Source organism: Cnephaeus nilssonii, assembly GCF_951640355.1.
Source record: "Cnephaeus nilssonii genome assembly, chromosome: 14".
Taxonomy (NCBI): domain Eukaryota; kingdom Metazoa; phylum Chordata; class Mammalia; order Chiroptera; family Vespertilionidae; genus Cnephaeus; species Cnephaeus nilssonii.
Genome location: NC_137085.1, coordinates 70,763,855 through 70,786,168, shown reverse-complemented (window position 1 = coordinate 70,786,168; position 22,314 = coordinate 70,763,855). Strand labels below are relative to the sequence as shown.

General features: G+C 46.0%; 1 protein-coding gene across 1 annotated transcript in view; it reads right to left on the bottom strand.

Annotated features, from left to right (window-relative positions):
• Positions 1-22,314, bottom strand: part of ACO1 (aconitase 1) — a 68,439-nt gene that overhangs the window by 34,482 nt on the left and 11,643 nt on the right. Inside the window, exons 2-4 of the mRNA XM_079791177.1 lie at positions 5,599-5,717; positions 4,157-4,325; positions 2,961-3,098 (exon numbers count right to left, since the gene is read on the bottom strand). Coding sequence (XP_079647303.1) covers positions 2,961-3,098; positions 4,157-4,325; positions 5,599-5,695 — 404 coding nt within the window. The 5' untranslated portion in view covers positions 5,696-5,717. The remainder of the gene's footprint in view (positions 1-2,960; positions 3,099-4,156; positions 4,326-5,598; positions 5,718-22,314) is intronic.

Here is a 22,314-nt window from a genome sequence, read left to right as displayed (position 1 = left end):
TTGACAGTTTTAATATTTGCCTTGGAGAAGGCCTTTTTGGATTGAGATACTTAGGTGTTTTGTTAGCTTCTTGGATTTGAGGATCCATCTTCCCATAGGTTTGGGAAGTTCTCTCTATTTGTTTGAATAGGCTCTCTGTTCCCTTCTCCTTCTCTTCTCCCTCTGGCATACCCACTATTCTTACATTGCTCTTTCTGATGGAGTCCAATAGTTCTCTAGAGTTCTTCCATTTTTATTTTTCCCCAAAATCTCTTTATTCTTCCATCTGTGCCATTTCTAGATTCCTATCTTCAAAATCACTAATGTTTCCTCAGCTCTTTTTCCTAAGCTCATTAGTTCATTCTTCATCTCTTTTATTTAGCTCTTCAGTTCCAAAATTTCTATTTGGTTCTTTTTTAAAATTTCAATCTCTTTGGTTCATGGATTTTATTTCTGAGTTCATTAAACTGCCTGAGTTTTCTTGTATCTCACTGAGTTTTTTTTCACAACTGCAATCTAGAATTCTCTAAGTCACACATTTCCCTATGTTTATTTTCTGGAGATTTTTCATTACCTTTCTGAGCTGCCTTGGTACCCTGGTTATTCATGGTATTGGATGGGTTGTTTCTCTGTCGAGGCATTTATGGGAATGAAATCTGCCTTTTTAAGAGTGTTTAGCGCATCTCTATCAGCAGGTTGATAGGAAGAGGTCTTTCTTTTGGTTTCCAGTAGGGGGCACTGAGGCATGTTTTTATTTTATCTTGAACTGCTCTGGCTTCTCAGCTCCCTGCAGGGCAGTGGAAAATGCCCTGTATTCCCTGGGGAGGTGGGTGTCCCCTCACCAGGCCACCTGGGTCTCAGGGCACCACCCTCAAGGGGTAAATGTGGTGGGCAATGGTGCTCCAAGCTGGTGGAATCCCAGCACTGCATTCTGCAACTAGATGCTGCTGGCCGTGCTGTACTGTCTAAGCCTCTGCTGGGCTCAGCTGCAATGGGCTGGGACGGGATGGGCTGGGAGAGGCCAAGTCATGCATGTATGGCTTTGTTCTCCTCCCACTAACAGCAGCTGCCACACCTCTAATGCCAGACTTCTATATTTCTACTCGTCACTGGGATTAGCCACAGAGTGTGCCTACTGCTCAGGGAGGAATGTTTCTGCTTCTCCAGTTCTCAGGGCTGCAGATACTGTGCTCTGTAACCGACACTTGCTGCTAGAGCTTTTGCTGGGGGCAGATGTGAGCTTTGGGAATGAGGGAAGGCACGCGCTGGGAGGGAGGGAGGGAGGCTCTATGGCTTTGTTTAGTGCCTGGTAATGGCAGCTGCTGATCCACAGCTGCTGCCACTGTTTTGTGCCTGCCCATTACTGGGTTCAGCTGTCATATGGGCTGGCCACTCAGGCAGGGATGTTGACTCTACCCCTCTACTCCTCAGGACTGCAGAGTGTGCCCACTGTGGCCGCTATCTTTGTTCCTCCCCCTTCCTTCTTCCCGTTAGCTCTGATTCGCCCACCTTCAGATGCTTCAATGCGTGGATCTCTCAGATGTGTCTGTGTGTTAAGCAGGGAATCCTCTGTTGAATTACAGCTGTCCAACTTCTAACTTCAAGGGGAGAGATCAGAAGGACCTCTCACAATGCCATGCTGCTGACATCACCTTCCACACCCCCCTTTATATATTAAGAATATTAACACCTTGCCATATTTGTTGCAAATATTTTTCAAGTTATTTCCTGTTAACTTTGAAGTCATTAAATCTACAGATTTCCCCTTTTTTGTTTTATTCGTTGCTTCAAAATTTAGAAAGGTATTTCTCATAAAGATATTTGACACATATGTTCTTGAATTTTCTTCTAAATTTTGATTTAATTTTTAATATTAATGCTTTAATTCTTATGAACTGCTACGTCTGTCAAATAATTAATTTTCCCAGCATTGTATGCAGAATAATTCTTTCTTTCCTCACTGATAGCTGATAAGAACTTTACCTAGCTATACTTCTAGGTTAAGATACCAGCCTTCTAGCAGGCCCGGGCTGCCCTCCCTTGTGTAATCTTGCAATTACGTCTATGACTTTGGACTTAATTGTGTAACTTGCTTTGATTAATGTCCTTGTGACTAGAAGTGAACGTATGCCAGTCCTGCTCTAGGCCTCAGTATATTGTGGGTTCCTGCTTGCCTTCGTGAGCCTGTGAGGAGTCGCTTTCTCCTTCAGCCTGGGCCCTAACAGAAGCACACAGGGGGTGGTGCTGTCCCAGCCGCTCCGCAGATGTGCAGTGCAGTGTCAGCAGCTGACCAGCTAGGGCTGGACGAAGCAGAGCTGCCCCACTGCACTCAGCTTAGATCAGCTGATCTCCCAGTCAACTTGTAGAAGAAATAAACTCTCACTGTTGACTGCCACGGAGATGTTAGCATTACTGGAAGAATTTTGAGGAAGCGTGAAAGGAGTATCACAAACAATAGAAGAAAGAACAAAGGAGAAAAAAGGCATAGGCACTACAGAAACCGACACGGAGAGGGGGAGATAGCCAGATATAAAATAGTTACTTGGGATTAAAAAATAAAAAAAAAGGAATAAGGATCCAGTGGTTAAAAACAACAAGAAACCTAAAAACCAAACTCTTAAAGTCAAACAAATACTTGCATTGACAAACTCTCATGGCAGAAATTCACGTGAATGGTTTTCACTCAGACTTCAAGCTAGATTTAAGCACAGGCTGCTCACCCCAAGAAGCAAGCAGAAAAAAGGAAAAAAAAAAAAAAGAAAAAAGATTTTAAAAAATTTACCCTCCTCTCCCAAATAAAAAGCTTCACTGCAAAATCCACATTAAGTTTGAGTTTCCCTAAATATTCGTTTTAAATATTTTCTTCATTTATTTAATTACACACACACACACACACACACACACACACACACACACACTAGACCTACACTCCAATATTTTGCACAGAGCAGAAAGCCCAGGTATTTGTTTTAATCTCTCACCTTCTATTGAAATCAACTTGGATGGAATGATCAATCACAAGGTCAGCAGGGCAGATGGGGTTTATTTTCTCTGGATCTCCTCCTAACTTTTTCACAGCGTCACGCATCGCAGCAAAGTCTACCACGGCTGGCACACCCCTGAGAAAAGAAGGAATTGAGCAGAAGATAAATCTGTCAAGCATGTGTCATTGAGTTTTTTAGCTTTTGTCTCCACTGACAAAAAATTGGCAATGAAACTCTCATCAGTGGAGCGAACGATGACTTAGAAAAGTGGAAGTTTCTGACCACATTTGCTTGAGCAGAAATCACATAAGTAGTAAGTGCTATGGCTGAGCCGTAGCTCTATGTGCAGTTTTATCACTGCATTAAGGTTAACAACCAACATGGTCTAAGTAGAGAAACTTTGGGAAAGCTGGTGCTTAAAAACTCTGGAACTTTTATTGCCATGACTGTTTCCCATTAACATGGTGGGCTGACAAAGACCTAGAGAAAACATATGAACACAGATTCAACTTCAGACCAAACTTAAAGAAATGAATATAATTCAGAGAAATAGGTTATAAATCAAATGTATAAATGAATCCTTCCTTTCAGTTATATTAGAGTATAAAATTTGAGTATCTCCCTTTAGAAAAATAAAGTTGGGCCTCCAGAAGGAGTAAATTAATATCATTTAAAAATAGAAAGGTAGTGAGTGCTATCTCAAAAAAGAGGCCGATGGGGAGCAAAGATTTCTGGGAACAGCAGGATGTGAACTGGGGCTTAACGGCAATAGGTCAGGCCTTGTGAACTCCTTATCACTCCTCAAGGGACTGCACGTCAGTGTTCAACTGCACATCAATGTTCAAGTACAGTTGTTTGAAACTTGTCTCCCTGAGTGCAGGACGTGGGGGAAAAAGATTCCAAGATAGCTTCACTCCTATGTCTTTCCCCCTTCGCTGGTACGTTTAGGACTGCAGTCTTCAAGACCAAGACAATGAACTCTGTCACTGGAAGAGGTGGAGGGAACACATCCCATCATTTGCCTGAAACAATCTCTTGCTGTCTGGGATCAATAGCTCCCTTTCGTTTTCAAAAGTGTCTGGGTATTGGGTGATAAATTATATAGTCACTGTGGTTGGCTTTTTATTTAAAGCTTTCTTTAAAGTCTGACGAGGGAGGCAGAGAAGAAGAGAGCAAAGTGACATTAGGCTCACGTGAAGTCCTGCAGGATGACCCGAGCAGGCTTAAATGGCACTTCTATGTTCTTGTGCTGCATGACATTCCAATTTAGGATATTTTCAATGTCATCTTTCTTCACCAGAAATTGATCACAGTTCCGGATGGCTGCCTCCAGGAGAACTCTGATAGAAAATGGTAAGCGTCCTAGGATAAAGGAGAAAGCATAACAAAACAAACAAAAATCATAATACTTTTTTATCATAATACATCTTTAAAGCCCATCTCTATATAATCTATATATAAACGGCTAATATGCAAAGTGTCCCCTTGGGAGTTCGACCAGGAGACCAGGAGTTTGATCGCTCACTATGACGTACACTGACCACCAGAGGGTGGCGCAGAATGAAGGAAGGCCCCAGCTGGCAGCTGGAAGGCCCAGATTGGCCCTGATTGCTGGCCAGGCCTAGGGACCCTACCTGTGCACGAATTTTGTACACCTGGCCTCTATGTTGATATAAGGCATTAGACTATTCTTCCAACAGGAAAAGAGGGTAAATGTAAACTGATTTTAAAAGTTTAAAATATGAAGGTATTGAAGATATTGAATGAATTTAGGACAAATTCAGTACTAGAAAATACCCACACACTAGGCAAAAACAAAATATTACAGTTAATTCTTTCAGAATAAATGGTTGCCTCACAAGTCATCATGAAAGAAATCAATGTAGATACTTAATGTATTATATGCTAGCAAGTAAAACACACACACACACACACACACACACACACACACACAGTAATATTTCTCATGAAAACTAATGTCTAAGAAATGAGAAAATACCTCTTTTACAATTATTGTAATTAAGACCAAAGTATAGTAACATACATCTCTCCAAGGAGATAAAATCCCAAACAGCATATAGTGTGGTAACTGGGATTTCTAGGATAAAACAATGGTAATTCATAAGAAAAACTACTTTGCTCATTTAAAAAGGAAATGTTCCATCCTGATATGTGAAATTATTCCCCAATATTATCTGGAAAAGACAAGAGTATAAAGGTAGAAAAGCACAGGATTTGGAATTAAAAAGACATGTTTTTGTCCTATTCTGCATAACCACAAAGTTGTTATTTGACCATGTCATTGACTCTCTCTGGGAATTCAGATTCCTCAGCACTTGTTGCACTTTATAAACATGATCTCTAGAGTTGTTACTCAGATTAAGTAATATAATACATATGTACAAACACTCTATACCCTATAAAATGCTATATAAATGCTACATGGATATCATCATTATTACTACTTAAAAATGAACAATGCAAGGTGTGTGTTTATAAAGCTTAATCCAAGACCTGTTCTCTGCTATGCCTTTTTCAACTCTCCTAAAAGCTAATTAATTACATAGCATAATTATTATGCAAATGAGATACCAATTACTGCCAAAGCACTTACTTCATAGAGCCATGTACCTACCATATCTTGTATCGTCCAATTTATTCAAATTGAAGAATTTCTTTCCTGGTTGTGCAGGATCCAAAGGCTCAGCGAGGTGTGCAAATGGGTTGCTCATGGTTCCTGATGGCTATGTGTCCCTGAAAAGGAACAAGAACATTTAATTTCTATTCTCAAAGCTGGACCTCACTTATTTTGATGAGTGTTTGCTTTCTATAACAATTATGGTACACATTTACTTCAAGAAATCATTCATTATCTTTTCAGAGAGGGAGTGGGACATAAATGAATACAAGAATGTCTTAGCAAATAAAATGGGTTTCTGTGAAGCTATTGTGAAACCCAGCATTCACTTCTGAAGAGAGCATAAAGTCCCAAACTTCTTTTGTCTTCTTTCTACAATTTTCCAACATTTTCCCACTGATAAGAAATAGAAAGAAGTGAAATGAAGGATGTGCCTCATGGTAAATCCTGTATATTTGAACAGACCTTTGAGCTGGACCCATGACTTGCTTGACAGGAGGTAAGAGGTCTATAGCAGGTGATATTATGCAACTGTATAAAACGTGGACTTTGGAAATGGGGATTTAAAGGCCGCTGCTTTCTGTTGTAAGTCTCTGCAGCAATGTAAGTAAATGATAGACGTGTTGGTCAGAAGTGTTCCTGACTCATTTTAGTATCTGACAACAATGGAGTGTTCACAGCAGAGAATCTTTAAGGTAACACTGTGGTGGCATCAAGGCCCAAACTTCCATGATAGGTTTGCAGGAGACCCTCTACCCAGCACTGGGCAGAATTTCTCTTTTTATAAATTACTAGAGGCCCGGTGCATGAAATTCGTGCACTGTGTGTGTGTGTGTGTGTGTGTGTGTGTGTGTGTGTGTCCCTCAGCCCAGCCTGCACCCTCTCCAATCTGGGACATCCCTCTCACAATCCAGGATTGCTGGCTCCCAACCACTCACCTGCCTGCCTGACTGATTGCCCCTAACCACTTCTGCCTGCCAGCCTGATCACCCCCTAACCACTCCCCTGCCAGCCTAACTGCCCTCCCCTGCCGGTCCAATTGCCCCCAACTGCCCTCCCCTGCAGGCCTGGCCGACCCCAACTGCCCTCCCCTGCTGGTCCAGTCACTCCTAACTGCCCTCCCTTGCCAGCCTGATTGATGCCTAACTGCTCCCCTGCCAGCCTGGTCACCCCCAACTGCCCTCCCCTGCAGGCCTGGTCCCCCCCAACTGCCCTCCCCTGCAGGCCTGGTTCCCCCCAACTGCCCTCTCCTGCAGGCCTGATCGCCCCCAACTGCCCTCCCCTGCAGGCCATCTTGTGGTGGCCATCTTGTGTCCACATGGGGGCTGCCATCTTGTGTGTTGTAGTGACGGTCAATTTGTATATTACCTCTTTATTATATAGGATAAGCAGTGAACAAGGGAGGACATTGTTTGTGGCCTCCACACAGATAAACAGCGATTTCAAATCATATATGTACAACTTACAGCAGAACACTTTGGGGTGGGTGACAGAGACTTGCTCTCTATTCCTACCCCTTGGGCAAAAAATCCTTTAATGAATCCATTCCCCAACAGTCTTAATTTTAAGATAAGAATAGTAACATTTCCCTAATTAATCCAAAATTTTAATGAGTAAATATTCAACGTAATTTTGAGATGACTAATACGAATGATCAACATATTGCTGTAAAATGAAAAAAACAAAAAAAAAAACAAACAAACATGTATAGGAAACAACTCTTTGTGGAGATAAAAAGTTACAAATGGGCCTTTTCTCCAAAGACAGGTCCCTATCTTCATCAAGACATAAAAGGGACTGGTTCCTTTAAGAGGGACAGAGGTTCCCAAATTAGGTCGGGAAGGAGGACTCAGTCTTACCATATACCCCTTTGCATGGTTTGCATTTTTAACTGTGTACACATATAACTTTGAAATAGGGCTTTGTACATCTACTGTGCTTAAAGTCCAGTGCTAGTTAGTTCTGGGAAGAGGCAGCTGGCTGAGAAGCAGCCCCTGCCTTCCTGGGGCCACCAGCACGGGTGACAAGCCAGACACCTGATGGGGCAAGAGAAGCTGGAGGAAAGAGCGGGTAGGGTGCCAGCAACTCTGCTGGGAACGGCTTCTGTGCCCTGGTCCCATGTGGGTTTTGTAGGAGCTGCCATCATGGGGGGAGGAAAGGTATCTGCCTCAATTTGGGCCAATCCACTTCCTTCTTTAAGAATTCTGGAACTGAAACTAAGAAAGGCTAGCAAGGGGCAATGGAACATATTGGAACTGTACTTATAAAAGTACTAGAGGCCCGGTGCATGAAATTCGTGCATGGGGGTGTGGGGGCGGTCCCTCAGCCCAGCCTGCACCCTCTCACAATCCGGGACCCCTCGGGGGATGTCTGACTGCCGGTTTAGGCTAGATCCTGCAGGAATCCCTGTGGGATCTGGCCTAAACTGGCAGTGGGACATCCCTCTCACAATCTGGGACTGCTGGCTCCTAACCGCTAGCCTGCCTGCCTGATCACCCCTAACCACTCTCCTGCCTGCCTCATCGCCCCTAACCACTCGCCTGCCTGCCTCATTGCCCCTAACCACTTGGCCTGCCTGCCTGATCACCCCTAACCACTTGACCTGCCTGCGTCATCACCCCTAACCACTCTCCTGCCTGCCTCATCGCCCCTAACCACTCACCTGCCTGCCTCATTGCCCCTAACCACTTGGCCTGCCTGCCTGATCACCCCTAACTGCTCACCTGCCTGCCTGATTCATTCCTAACCACTCTGCCTGCCTGCCTGATTGCCCCTAACCACCTCTGCCTTGGCCCCTGCCATGGCGACTTCATCCGGAAGGACGTCTGGAATAACATCTGGAAGGTTGTTCGGCTGTCTGGTCTAATTAGCATATTACGTTTTTATTATTATAGATGTGCCCTAGAATCTGCATAGAATTACCTGGGATCATTCTTGTTAAAAATGAGTATTTCTGAGTATCCCCCCGTGATATACCAAATCATAATTGACTGGGAGTGGGGGTGGGGGTGTAGCAGGAATCAGTCTTTAATCTCCCAAATGTTTCAGACACATTTTCAGTTTGAGAATCACTGGTGGACACTGTGGAGTAGGAGCTTACACTTAATTCAGGAGGCAGCGATGTACCAGGAAAGGTGTGTAAGTGTATGAAGAAAGGAGGGCCATGCTCAAAGGAGAGAGGGGGTCACAACCAAAATGCCTACACGGCCCAGGCAGGGAACCTACACAGAGCGGGCAGCAGAGGCACTGGCAGCCTGGGCAGTGTGTGCCCGTCTCAGGGGCGGCAGCCTTTTGGCTCCAGCCAAGGTCTGAGGTAGGAAGGCTGGCCACCTGGATTTTTACATGCACTCGCTTGACTTATACATGTTGGTACGTGACGTTTTGTAAACTACTGTGTGGCTGTGCCCCATGATGGCCAACCAAACACGCCTGTGGGCCCTATTGGACTGTTGGTCCGTCTGTGACCTGTGTCCCAACCTGAACTGACAGGTGCACTGGCCAGGAGGAACGGTAGGGTAACCAGGCAGAGAAACGTCCGGCAGGAAACTCGGGTGAAGGTGAGATGGAGCCTGGCGGGCACTGGACGGCGGGCAGCTGAAATGGAAGAGAAGTGGATGGAGCAAAAGCTGAAGAGGCAAAAGGCAGAGAAAATGGCTGTGAATGGGAATCTCAGGGGGGAGAAAAAATACTACTGAACTCCGGGTGCCAAGGAGAGACTGTGGCTTTAGTGTTTGAGGAGAGAGCGCATTTAAGATGAAGAGGAACATAAATTCAAGAGACTTGCCATTTATCCCCATTAAAAGAGGAGCCCGACAGGCGGGATAAAACCACATGGATACATAGGAGAAACAGGCTAGCTTGTCTCCAGGAGAAGTTTACAAACCTGTGGGCTCAGAAACGGGTTAACCATGCCACTGACGAGATCTGGAGAATCTAAAAAGGCAGTCATGCTGCTATCCCTTTGATCTGTCACGATGCTTCTGCCCCAGACTGAACTTTCCCGCCCCGAAAACTAGCAGCTGAAATGGCAGGACTTTGTTTTGCCCGCCTGGAGTCCCTTCACTTCCTTTCAGGGATCACCCAGCGCCTTGGTCTGCGCAGCCATTGTTACCTGTCCCCGCCACCCTTGACTGAGCCCCAGTCGGGGGAAAGAGCAGCAGCTGTGTTTTGGCAATCCCCCAAAATGGATTTGCTTGGAAGCTGGGAAACCACCCCTCCACACGAGCCTGGAGAGCTCTGGAAATCAGAGCCACTCCAAGGTCCCCCTCATTCTGTGACCCTTGTCTCAAATCCCCGTACAGGATTCCCAGTGCTTAGCAAGCCCGAGAGAAAGCCAACACAGCAGCATTCCAAGGAGGCTAGGAGGGGAAAGACCTTCGCTTGGGAACCGCCAGATCCAGAGCGGAATCCAGTGCCCCTCGGTCTCCTCCCTGCCCAGAATCCTACCCCATCCCAAACCTGAGGAATACCGTGCTCCTGCTGACTCCCAAATTGTCCCAGGATTGGGGTTTTGTCTAGGAACCCTACCAACTGGCCAGGGAGCCCTGCCTACTTTCCACATTCACACTGAGCACCGATCCGGTTTCACTCCTTTTCTTTTCTTATCTCCCATCCTCCTCTGCTCTGCTTTGTCCTACATTTTTCCGTTTTACCTTCTCCCCATTCAATCTAGTAAAAGAGAGAGTCCATGTGAATTTTTTAGGAGAGGGCGGAGTGTTACCCTATCCTTTTGGAAGGGGAAGCGTTAGTAGGCATGGAACTATGTTTGGGCTGCCGCCTCTCCTGCTCCGCAGAATGAGATGGCACTGCCTGGAGGGAAAGGGGAAAAAGGAAACAGGAAGAGGAAAGGAGAGCTGAGGAAATGGCATCTTTTCAGCTCTGAGGTCGGAGCTCATTCAGGACCTGTCCTTCCTGAACACTTGCCTTCAGAATGCTGGGCCGCTTGACCAGACAGTCACGTGGGACAGGCGAACGGTTCTTCCATGAAAGGAATCCAAAAAGAGACACATGACTGCGTCGCAAGCCCTTCGCCATAACTAGTTCACCTTCGAAAGTCAAGACAATTGACAACTGGTCGAGAAACAATGTCTTTCAAAGCTAAGCCTTCCTGAAACACCAGCTAGGTGACGGATAAAATATCACGATCATCACAGGTGCATTTTGTGCCTGGACGAGTGGATATGGGGAAGAGAGTGTCAAACACCGAATTTTTAAGTTAAATCATGGAAAATATTAAATATTAGGCACAGGGAGGCAGATCTGAGATGTTTAACAAATGAGCCATGCTCCCAGCAAAAAGGTGGAGAGAGTCCAGAGCTGGGGTTCCTCCCCAACTACATCCAGTCTTGCATCCAACTGACTCTTTGACCTACAGAGGCACCTTCTCCTGTGCATATGTGGACAGGCATTAACCCACCACCCACCCTAGGGATTTGTGACTTCAGATGATAAGGACGTGTGAGTGGGAATCAGAGAATGTTGTCTTCTGCAAAGATTCCCCTGATGAGGAAAGCCAGGCCCTGAGGACAGTGACTGCCTGGGGTCACAGGAATATGGAAGAATTAGCACTGATTTTCCCTCCAATGAAATAAAGATTTCCTGCAGGGAAAAACTTAAAGTCCTTTAGAAGTAGAGTTGGAAAGTGTACTACTTAGTTAGGCATATCACAGTCCTCTGGCACTTTTAGTTCTATAATCATTTACTGAACCTTCCATGGGGTTCAGAATTCCAGAGAACTGACGGATAGCTAAGCTTTGGGAAAACAGCTTATGGTTAAGTTTTGACAGTCTGTCCTGAGTGAACAGTTTATTCCCAAGAATAAGGGCAAATCAACTTTATCAATAAAACATCAAACATACAACTCCTTACTCAGATTCAACATAAGACATGTGAGCCCAGACTCACACTTAGTGATAGTAAGTGAAATAAAAAAAGTTACAGAAAAGATATATATATATAAATACTAGAATCAAGTTTAAGTTTAAAAACCTTCAAGATTCTTAGTATATATTCATTCACACACATATACCACTGTATTGAAAATGCATACAAAAAAGAAAGATTAAAGTTAACATTGATTATCCCTAGGTAGAAGAATACATTGCATAAGGGGGAGGGGCTTTAACTTTTTATGTTATACACTGCTGAATATAACCCAGATTCTATTTTCCATAAGCATGGGTTCATTTACTATTTACTAGTTTAAAAGAGCTGAAGCAGCCATTTTCAGTTTTCACATAAATATCTTCAGAGGATATTTCACACAGGAAGGCATCCTATCTAATAAAAGGATAATATGCAAATTAACCGTCACTCCATCACAAAGATGGCAGCTCCCATAGCCACATGATGGTGGCGCCCAGTCCTCTCAGCCTCCCAGTCCCGGGGTGGCAGCCGCTGAGAGTGGGCAGCGTGAGCGGCCTGGCGGATACTTGCTTCGTTGCCACGGTGCCGAGGCAAGCATTCTGCGCCCAGCCGCGGGTGGGCCTCTGGGCAGCGGGCGCAGAGTGGCCAGGCCCCGCAGAGAGCTACTGGCACACAGATTCGTGCGCAGGGCTACTAGTGGTCTCTATAAAATGAGAATTTGACAGATATGTCCTTTGAAAAGAAGATAAAACAGTCCACAACATTTCTGGAACTACAATATGTGGTTCTTTCTTTAATAATGTCTGATGAGGATTTCTTTAAAAGTAAACCTGTGACTATTACTTCTTAGATAAACCCACCTTGCTCCCCAAAATGTGTCCTCCATTATCCACCAACGCAGTGAAGTGGCTCATGTTTAACTTTAGATGGACAACTCCATACTCACACAAGTCAATCCAAGCTGCACCCCTTCCTCTCACCCCAGCCCCGCCCCCTCTCCTTCCTAGGGAATCCTAGCAGGTATCAAGCTTGTTGTTGAACTACATCTTGGTAGGTGGTGATAACTTTAAAAATATTACACTGAGAAGTAGATGGTCATTGTAGAAATGTTAAAAAATGCAGGTGAACAAAAAGAAAAGTCAATCTGTATTATGGTTGCGGTTTCATTGAACATGATTTTAAAATGTATTTGAATTTCTTAACAAAATCGATCAGACTTCACATTGTTCTGTAAGTTGCATTCTTACTCAGCAATAGACCACAAACATCTTTACAGGGCAATCATATGATACTTTATAAACTTCACATTGTTCTGTAAATTGCTTTTCTCACTCAGCCATAGACCACAAACATCTTTATAGGGCAATTATATGATATTTAATATCACCTTTAACTATACCATAAAAATCTGTCATTCAGATATAACAATTTATTTAAATCCTTAATAAAATACACATGCTCCTCAACTTATGTTGGGGTTACATCCTGATAAAACCATTGTAAGTTGAAAAAAATCCTAAGTCGAAAATGTACTTAAATATATCTGACCCACTGAATAACATAGCTTAGCCAGGCCTACAGGACATGCTCAGAACACACACACTCGCCTACAGTAGGGCAAAATCATCACACTACTGCTGCCCAGCATCATGAGACAGTATCATATTACGTATTGCTAGCTAAGGAAAAGATCACAATTAAAAATTCAAAGTATAGTTTCTACTGAATGTGTATCGCTTTTGCACCATCATAAGCTGGAGACCATCTGTACTTAGGTTGTTTCCAAATTTTTACATTCAAACAATGCTACAACCTCTGTATACATTTCTTTGAACAGGTTCTTAATCCATTTCCTTAAAATAAACTCGGAGCTTTCAATTCCTCGAAGTAGGACGGCGGGAGCGAGGCTCTGCCCATCTCCACCTGTCACACAGCACCGGGAGCTGCGGAAGGCTATTCCAGGTTTGTGACCCTTGTCTGAGGCCGTGACTGGAGTTGCCTAAACCAGGCAACATAATTTTCCTTCTTGCCATTTGCCAAATTGAGGGATTAAAAAGCTAATCTTGGGTATTTCTTTAAATGCTAGTGAAGATGAATACTTTTCCATCTGTCTGTTAGACATCTGAATTTCTTCTCTCATAAACTGCGTGTCTGCCGACAGGCCAAATTGAGTGACACTGAGATGGCCTCCGGAGAGGACTTGACTGAGCTTACAATGTGGATGGGACTCTAACCCTGGAGAAGGAAGGACTGCCCTTGGCCTCTCTCTGATCTTCAGACTTGCAGTCTACAAGATTCCCCTTTACATGAAGGGTAGGCCCTAAAATCTGATGTACAATTTCAGCCCATGCTCGGGTATATCGTGAACCTAGATGGGGAGAGCAAGGTAAGTGGTCCATTAGTTTGAGTCACGGGCAAAATCCCTCTTTGATCAGTAGGCTTTGCCATCTGTAACCCAAACTGAACGTCCAAGCCCAGGCAGCAACCTTGCCCATGGGCCTTCGGAGGGAGCCGAGTACAGCATATGGGCAGAACACTGCGACACCATCACGCCTGCTAGAAGACCACCTCAGACCCTACACCCAGGCCACAGTGAATGCCACACAGTGATGCGTGTTGGCACAGCCAGATCTGTAGAGATGTTTGGAACAGTCGGCTGACTTTAGCCAAACTCCAGTGATCAGATAAAATAAGATTCACTTCTTCAGATCATTTCCTGCCTTTGGAGAATGTAAGTCCAAGACTTAGCTGCCTCTGCTGTCAAGAGTTGGAGCCTCTTATGTTGCCCAGGGACATAGAGAGAGGCATTGAGATGAGTGTGCCCTACAGCCAACCACAGGCTTTCCATGCACCTGTGGGAAGGAGCAGAGGAGAGGAGTGACCCTGAGCAGCAGGACCCGGTCAGCAAGGGGTGGGAGGATAGAGCTAACTGGGGGGGGGGCGGGGTAATGGGGGGGGTAAGGGGGTACAGAGTGTGCATACATACATGGCAGTTTCCAGGAGAGTAGATTTTAAAAATTTATGCAAACAACAAAAAGAGTTCCTTCTGTATTTCATGTGGTTTACCCACCTCTCTTCTCACTTTCCTAAAAACACCCACCTGCATTATCATGGCTTCCAACTCCAAGGTCAAATATCACTACATCTCTAGAGTTCATTTCAGTTCACTATCAAAATCAGAATGCTGCTTTGTTTGTTTGTTTGTTTAAAGAGAAATTAATTGGTCCCACTCCTAAACTGACGGTCATGTATCTGAATGTCATTCTACTTATAAACAACTTTTTGACAAAAGTGAGATTCCAAGGATGTCTATGTGAGCATAAACAAGACCGAGGTCAGGACTGTTCAGGCCAGCAAACCACCACAGCCTGTTAACTTGGTTCTTTCGCCAAGCAGGGAGCTAGAAATCACTTGTTTGCAGATGCATCTACGAAACTGGAGTAGCCCAAGAAGCTCTGAATTTTTCCAGAGACAGATTACCTCTTTGAACCTCTTAGAATCATAAAAAGTAATTAAAACAAACACAAACAAAAACAAAACAAAAATCTCTTAAACGTGATACTTGTAATCAAAAGGATTTTGCAAGAGAAGTGATAAGAGCCATTGCCTGTTTTGGTAGAGAATGAAAAAGAGAAAAAGTAGTGCAGAAGGAGGGAGTTGGAGAAAGAAATGGCTTTATAACAATATAACTAAATCCATCGACATAGTTTTCTTTTCTATTTATATGCAAGGTGCACTTTACACTTTAAAAATGAATAAGAGTCTGCCTTCTATATCAGAAAGCTTTGCCACCACACAACGACTTGTCTCTTTTTGCTAAATTTTTAGTTAGTTTGTTTTCTACTTGACAATCAACCAGAATGCTCCACATATATTCCTAGGCCTTTTAAAGAGTTACAACAGCTTTTAAATGATTCAATTTTATTCAATAAGCCATATTACCTTTCTGTGCCTCAATTTCCTAATCTGCAACATAAGGTTAGTTGATGATCTAAATAGGCCTTACCAAATGAAAAAAATTCTGACTTATTCATTCATTCATTTATTCAATACATATTTATATGATCCATATGCCAAGGACGGTTTAGGCAGTAGGGATACACCCAGGAACAAAACTGACAAAGTTCCTGCCCTCACGGGGCTCCCACTTTAGTGGAAGGAGAAAGATTAAACAAATAAATAAATATACAAACAATGTCAGACAGAGCAGCTGTGTGGATAAAGCAGGGCGAGAGCAGTGGGGAGTGTTGGGGCCTTGAAGGATGTCAGGAGTTAAAGCAGGCCTCATTGACATGGAGCCACTTGAGCAGAGCCTTGAAGGAAGAGAGAACAAGTTACATGCAATCTGGAGGAGGGGTAACATCATGTGCAAAGGCCCTGAGGTAGGTCTGAGAAAGGCAAGAATGAGTGCAAAAAAAGAGGACAAAGAGGAGAGCAGAGTAGGCCACTCTAGTGATTTTGACCAAAGACAACCTATAGAGTATTCTCCTAGCTTTATGTTTGGCTTAAACTGTAGATTTCCAACATCTGAATTTGTTAAAGTGGGGTAAGAAATTAGCCTGTAATATAAAAATTGCATTTAAAAAGTGGCTACTTCCTCAAAACTAACTCTTCTGTTTCTGAACTTCATTATTAGGTAACATTGGAAATTTCCAGGATGTATCCTAAAATGATCGTGACTCACTCGGCAGATGTGCACAGCCACTGCCAAAGGCAAGGGTCAGGATTTGGGGGGGCCAGGCCGTGGCCGCTGCACCGCCTAATCCAGCAGCCCCTGCTCTTCACTCTCAGCCCAGAAAGTAAAACGCCTGCCTCTTCGAGGCTCCCGAGTTCTAGGTCGCGACCAAGCAGCACAGTATCGTACGCGATTCCCAAAGGGGAAAGGCCAGCCCGACACATCCTCGAAGTTCACTTTGTATCAACTGCATCAGCACCAACTCATAAGGATGAAACAGTGGGCTAATATAAGCAGAGTTTCCCCAAAAAGTCTTGGCGAACTTGAGAATTTATAATTCCAGAGATGCACTGAGAAAAGAAAGGCATCTTGGGGTCAGGAAACATTTGGCCGGGAAATAAAGGAAGAAGCTGGACAGGCCTCCTCAGAACCAGGGGTCCTGACCCAGCCCGAGCTCTGCTCCCGACCTCCTCCTTTCCTCGTTAAGGTCAGTCCTCAGCCCTTCCCAGAACGTGGGTCCCCTACCTGCAGCAACCCCCATCACCAGTGGGGCTTCCAAATTGACACGTGCAGAGACCCCGACCGAGGCCTACCGCACCCCAGTCCTGAGAGCAGGAGTAGGGGCAGGCAGCTGTGCTGTGTTAGAGCATTACAGAGCACGCTCAGTCGACACCCTTTCTTTACGAAAGCAGCCTGACGTCCTCAAGCTCCCTCACTCATTTCATAGGTTCTTGAACTTGTCTAACTCAGACTTGGGAAAGAGTGTCACCACCAGAGGCCGGGTGCAGGGCTGCCACAGGTCCCCCAGGGAAGCATTTATCTCCATGACTTCACCCAGCTTCAGAAGTCATCTACCCCCACCCACCCCAGAACTGCTTGGACTCGAGGATGATGACTCACGACAGTCAAGCGCCCAGAAAGAAGCTTGAGGTATAAACCCGCATGTTGACTGGTTTTCCAGAAGAAAGGCAGCTGCCGGAGGACCGATGCTCCTGGCTTCTGGCCTGCACTTGCTGGCCCCACAGGCGCGTAGCTGGGTGGTCAGGAGCTGAGATCGGAACCAGACTGCAGGCGTGCTGCAGGGAGAACGGAACTCCAAGCCAATCCACCCGACCCTAAGGCCCAGCTCTTCAGCACTGTGCTCCGGTCCATCTCAGTGTACCCACCACACAGTGGCAGGAGATCCACATTGGGTCAATGATGTGACAAGTAATGGAGTGGCATTAGGCCATGACACATCTGGGGGCTGAACTGTTCAAGAGAAGGGCCTGGTGTAGATTCATGAGCTTAATAAGGACACTTATGGACCACCTGGGTAAAGGGGTAAAAGCCCCATCGCGCTTCGGTCACACACAGACTGGTCGGGAGGTAGTGGCAGAGGGAGGGTGACAAAGAAGCCTCCAGGGAGACCTTAACCTGCATGGGAGGTGTGAGGAAGGCCTCTAGCTACAGGCAACACCTTGCAGGAGCCTTCCAGAAGGACGCAGCGGGACGGAGTCAGGAAGAGAAACTGCGGGCAGAAAACAGCACATGCAGAGGCCTGGGAGGTGGGCCCCTGGGGGAGTCCTACAGGGTGCATGCTGGGCAGGGCCGAGAGGAAAAGGAGGGCAGGGTCCACATCACGAGGGACTTCACAGACAGTTGGGATTCATCCGGAAGACAAGGATGCACAGTGAAGGATTCTAAGCTGGAGTCCCCAAGACCTGATCTGACTGTCAGAGATCAGCCCGGTAGTGGTGGGGACTGACTCAGGGCCAGCAGCAGGGAGGCAGGTTATGGTGCTACTACAGTCACGTCAGGAAAAGAGAACAGAGGCGCTCTCTCTCTCTCTTTCTCTCTCTCTCTCTCTCTCTTTTAAAAATATTTTTGCTGATTTCAGAGAGGAAGGGAGAGAGATAGAAACATCAATGATGAGAGAGCATCATTGATCGGCTGCTCCTGTATGCCCCCCACTGGGGATCTGAGCCTGCAACCCAGGGCGTGTGCCCTTGACCGGAATCAAACCCAGGACCCGTTAGTCCCCAGGCCGACGCTCTATCCACTGAGCCAAACCAGCTAGGGCCAGAGGCTCTCTTTTTGAGTTAGACAAGTTCAAGAATCCCAGGAAGAGTGAGGAAGGCAGGAGGGACGCAGGGTGAGCACTGAAGACAGAGCGGTCGGGGAGAGCGCCTATGTCCCTCACTTGGGCACGCTGGAAGGACCAATGACTAACATGAGAACCAGGATGTTGGGCTGGATTTGGGGTGATGACATCCAGCAGGCAGCTGCATACCTGGGCCTGGAGCTCAGGAGCTCTGGGCTGGAACGAAAATTCAGAAGAACAGCAGCAATCACCAGGCATTATGCCACGAGCGCCACATCACTCCACCAGCACGGGGCCCGATGGCATGTGCTGGGTGCCTGTGGGGTGCCAGGCACCTCACCCACATTGTGTAATGTGGTCTCTCAACAACTGCGTGAGAAAGGCATCGCCACCCCATGTTACTGAGGATCAGAGGGGTTCAGTAACCTGCCAAGGTCTAGTGACTGGCACCTGGCCAGGCTGGGAGTCAGACCCAGGCCCCCTGGTGCCAGGGCTGCACAGTGGCAGCATTTTATAGTCACTCTTCATGTAAGGACTCAAATTAACCAAAGGGACTGAAAAATTAAATCTCACATTACAACAATCCTCAAACTCAAAGGTGCACATGTGAGGACTAGCTAGTCACCTCTATTTCCCCTCAAATATCCTTAACTTTGGCAACATTTATATGATAGATAACTTTTAAAGGGTGGGTTGTTGACAGCAACCCACCCTTTAAAAGTATAGGCGTCACCAGCACAAATAAAGCAACTCATTCCTTACCTGAGCAAACAGGGGTTTTATGAAACCTACCATCCTGAAGACTAACCCTGAGGCAGGTCAGGCCCCACCACTATTACACAACTGTACTTTTGGTACGTCAGCCCTGGCACAGCTCTTGCACATAACAGAGTGTCATCAATGATTTTCACCCCTCCCCAACTAAAAATTCAAACCTGGCGATTAGGTAGGAGGGCACTGTCCTTCACTGACGCAGCTTCTTTGTGAACGATGCCATGGCGTGAACTGTGCTTCGTAATGTCACAATAATTGTCTCAAAAGGAGGATGAGGATAAGGAATAATTAAGTGCTCTGTAAACATCTGCTTGAGCAAATCACACTATCCAAACATGGGCTTTCCCAGAGTCATCTTAGGTCAAGAACAGAATGAGAATCACACCAGCACTCATGCACTGGCCTTGCTAACTCATCAGAAGGTGGATAACTTTTGGTCTCTCAACAACTGCGTAAGAAAGGCAAACACTAAAGCAGAACACAAGGAATCTGAGAAACGATTAGCTCAGAGAGTGTGATATCCCTTTAGTAGTTCGATGGCATTAAGGGACACATACGTCCTTACCTCAAGAGCCGGGTATGTCTCCCAAGACATATAATGCTCAGAAAGATAGTTTTCTGTCTTTGCATGTTTGCAACATATAATCTCAAAGCCCTCTGGTTTCCAATCAACACCAAAAATCAGACTGCCATTTTCTGGAGGTAAGTATTCAAGATTCACTTACCTCCCTAAACCTCAGTTACTTCTTTGCAGACTTAAGGTAATGATACCCGACCTGCACTGCTCTGCCCAGCTCACAATGGCTGCTGTGTAAGGAAACAAGGCAAGAGAGGGAAGCACAGTGCACGCTGGGAACTCTATACCTGTGACCTACCATTATGCATGAGATTGCTCTCCACTTACTTCATGGGACAGGGGGATTCTAAACATGGCCTATTTCTTTATTGAAGATTTAAATCTACATTTTAAAACACTATGGATACTCTAAAATCTAGCCAGAGCCACTCTTATCTACTGGGGGGAAAAATTATAAAATCAGAAAAGACCTAAAGGCTCTAGCTGTGTATTTGAAAAAATGGTAACAGACTAAATTGAAGTCTTTTCATCACAATTCTTTAAAATGTTTTAAAATCAGGTGCCATCAAATGTTCTTGGTACGAGGCAGGGTCTGTGAATTTTTCTTTCAATGTGATGCATTTCTTTTATAATAAAAAACTAGAAGCCCGATGCACGAAATTCGTGCACGGGGTGTGTGTGTATCACAGCCCAGCCTGCACCCTCTCCAATATGAGACCCCTCGAGGGATGTCCGACTGCCCGTTTAGGCCCAACCCAGGTAGGATTAGGCCTAAACGGGCAGTCGGACATCCCTCTCACAATCCAGGACTGCTGGCTCCCAACTGCTTGCCTGCCTGCCTTCCTGATTGCCCCTAACCACTTCTGCCTGCCAGCCTGATCACCCCCTAACCACTCCCCTGCCAGCCTGATTGATGCCTAACTGCTCCTCTGCCAGCCTGTTTGCCCCTAACTGCCCTCCCCTGCAGGCCTGGTCACCCTTAACTGCCCTCCCCTGCAGGCCTGGTCACCCCTAACTGCCCTCCCTTGCAGACCTGGTTCCCCTCAACTGCTCTCCCCTGCAGGCCTGGGTCCCCCCCAACTGCCCTTCCCTGCAGGCCCGGTCACCCCCAACTTTCTTCCTCTGCCAGCCTGGTCACCCCTAACTGCCCTCCCCTGCAGGCCTGATTGTCCCTAACTGCCCTCCCTTGCAGGCCTGGTCCCTCCCAATTGCCCTCCACTGCTGGCCATTTTGTGGCAGCCATCTTGTGTCCACATGGGGGCAGTCATCTTTGACCACATGGGGGCAGCCATCTTGTGTGTTGGAGTGATGGTCAATTTGCATATTATCCTTTTATTAGATAGGATTTCCCACCCTAGCTGGTTTGGCTCAGTGTCAGGAGCCAAGAGTCAATGACAAATTAATTCTAACATTATTTTAGTAAGCTAATGAAACAGAACCTCATGGAAAACTGGTCCTCACCATAGGCCTACTTCCTCATGCCTAAGGACAAAGCATTCTTCGCATAACTGCCCTTCTACCACCACACCTGCCCTCCAACCGCCCCATCCTTTATCTATAGTCAGCACCCTTTATGACCTTAGCAAATTATCTAACCCACATGACCCGCTCAGCCCCCATCCCTCCTAGATATCTCCCCTTCTAGAAACCACGTGCACCCACGGCTACTTCCTCATACCCCCTCCCCTGCCTGCAGCCCCTGCTGGCAAGCACTGATAGGTCCACAGTTCACTCCCCGCGCCCCACCTCCCACTCCCTGACTTGGATATAAGGCACCGCTGTAAGAATAAAATTTTGAGGCTTGATCAGAACCCATTTGTCTTGCCTCCATTCTCCGCGTCCCTTGTTTGTCTCGTTCTCTTAGGTTCGTCTCTGGTGTCTGCGTTGTTGCCCCGCGGGTCGGGGCAAAGATGGCGCCCAACGTGGTCTAGAGACCCTCCGACGGGAACATCCACTGAAAAGGCCTGGCCAGGCGACCCTTCGGATTGCATTCCCCCTGATCTCGCACCTTCGGATTGCATTCCCCCCTAGATCGCCGCGCACCCGCCGCGAGTCAGATCGGAGTGAGGTAAGTGGATAATTTTACAAACAAGCATTTTCGGACATTTCACCCCTCTTTGCTCGGCTGTTATTATTGGCTTTTCGGGTCAATTCCTCTAGCCCACTAATAAGCAGTCACCTCACCGTACTGGGGAAGAGTGAAGGGTACCCAGTCTCGGTAGTGACAACTCTGAATCACCTGGCCTAGTATCCCTGCTTGATTTCTCTGTCGTGAATTCCTCACTGAGTAGATTTGCTCTCCAAACCTTGAGCTTGCTATGAACAAAAGGTCGTTCACCTCATAGACTCAACCACGAGGAGTTCACCTCCCCCGTTCCTATGGGACGGGGGCATCAGGGATCTTCCTTGTCTATGAGGGTCCGAGTAGGCGGATTATACCTACCGACTGTTTCACGCAAGCAAGGGAGTAAAGAGCAATATTGAAAGGAGAGAGTTCCGCTTTGATTTCACAGTAGGCGAAAAAAGTCAGGCTGACCTGGCGCGGGGTTTATACAGCCCGGAGGCTTACGTGGGAGAGGATAAGTACCTAAAAAGCCATCCAGCCGACCAAGAATGGGGAATTCACTGAGTAGTCATGAAATGTTCCTTGATAGCCTCAAGAAATCCCTCAGGACGCGAGGAGTAAGGGTTAAAAAGAAGGATCTCAAGAAATCTTTTGACTTTATTCATGATACCCTT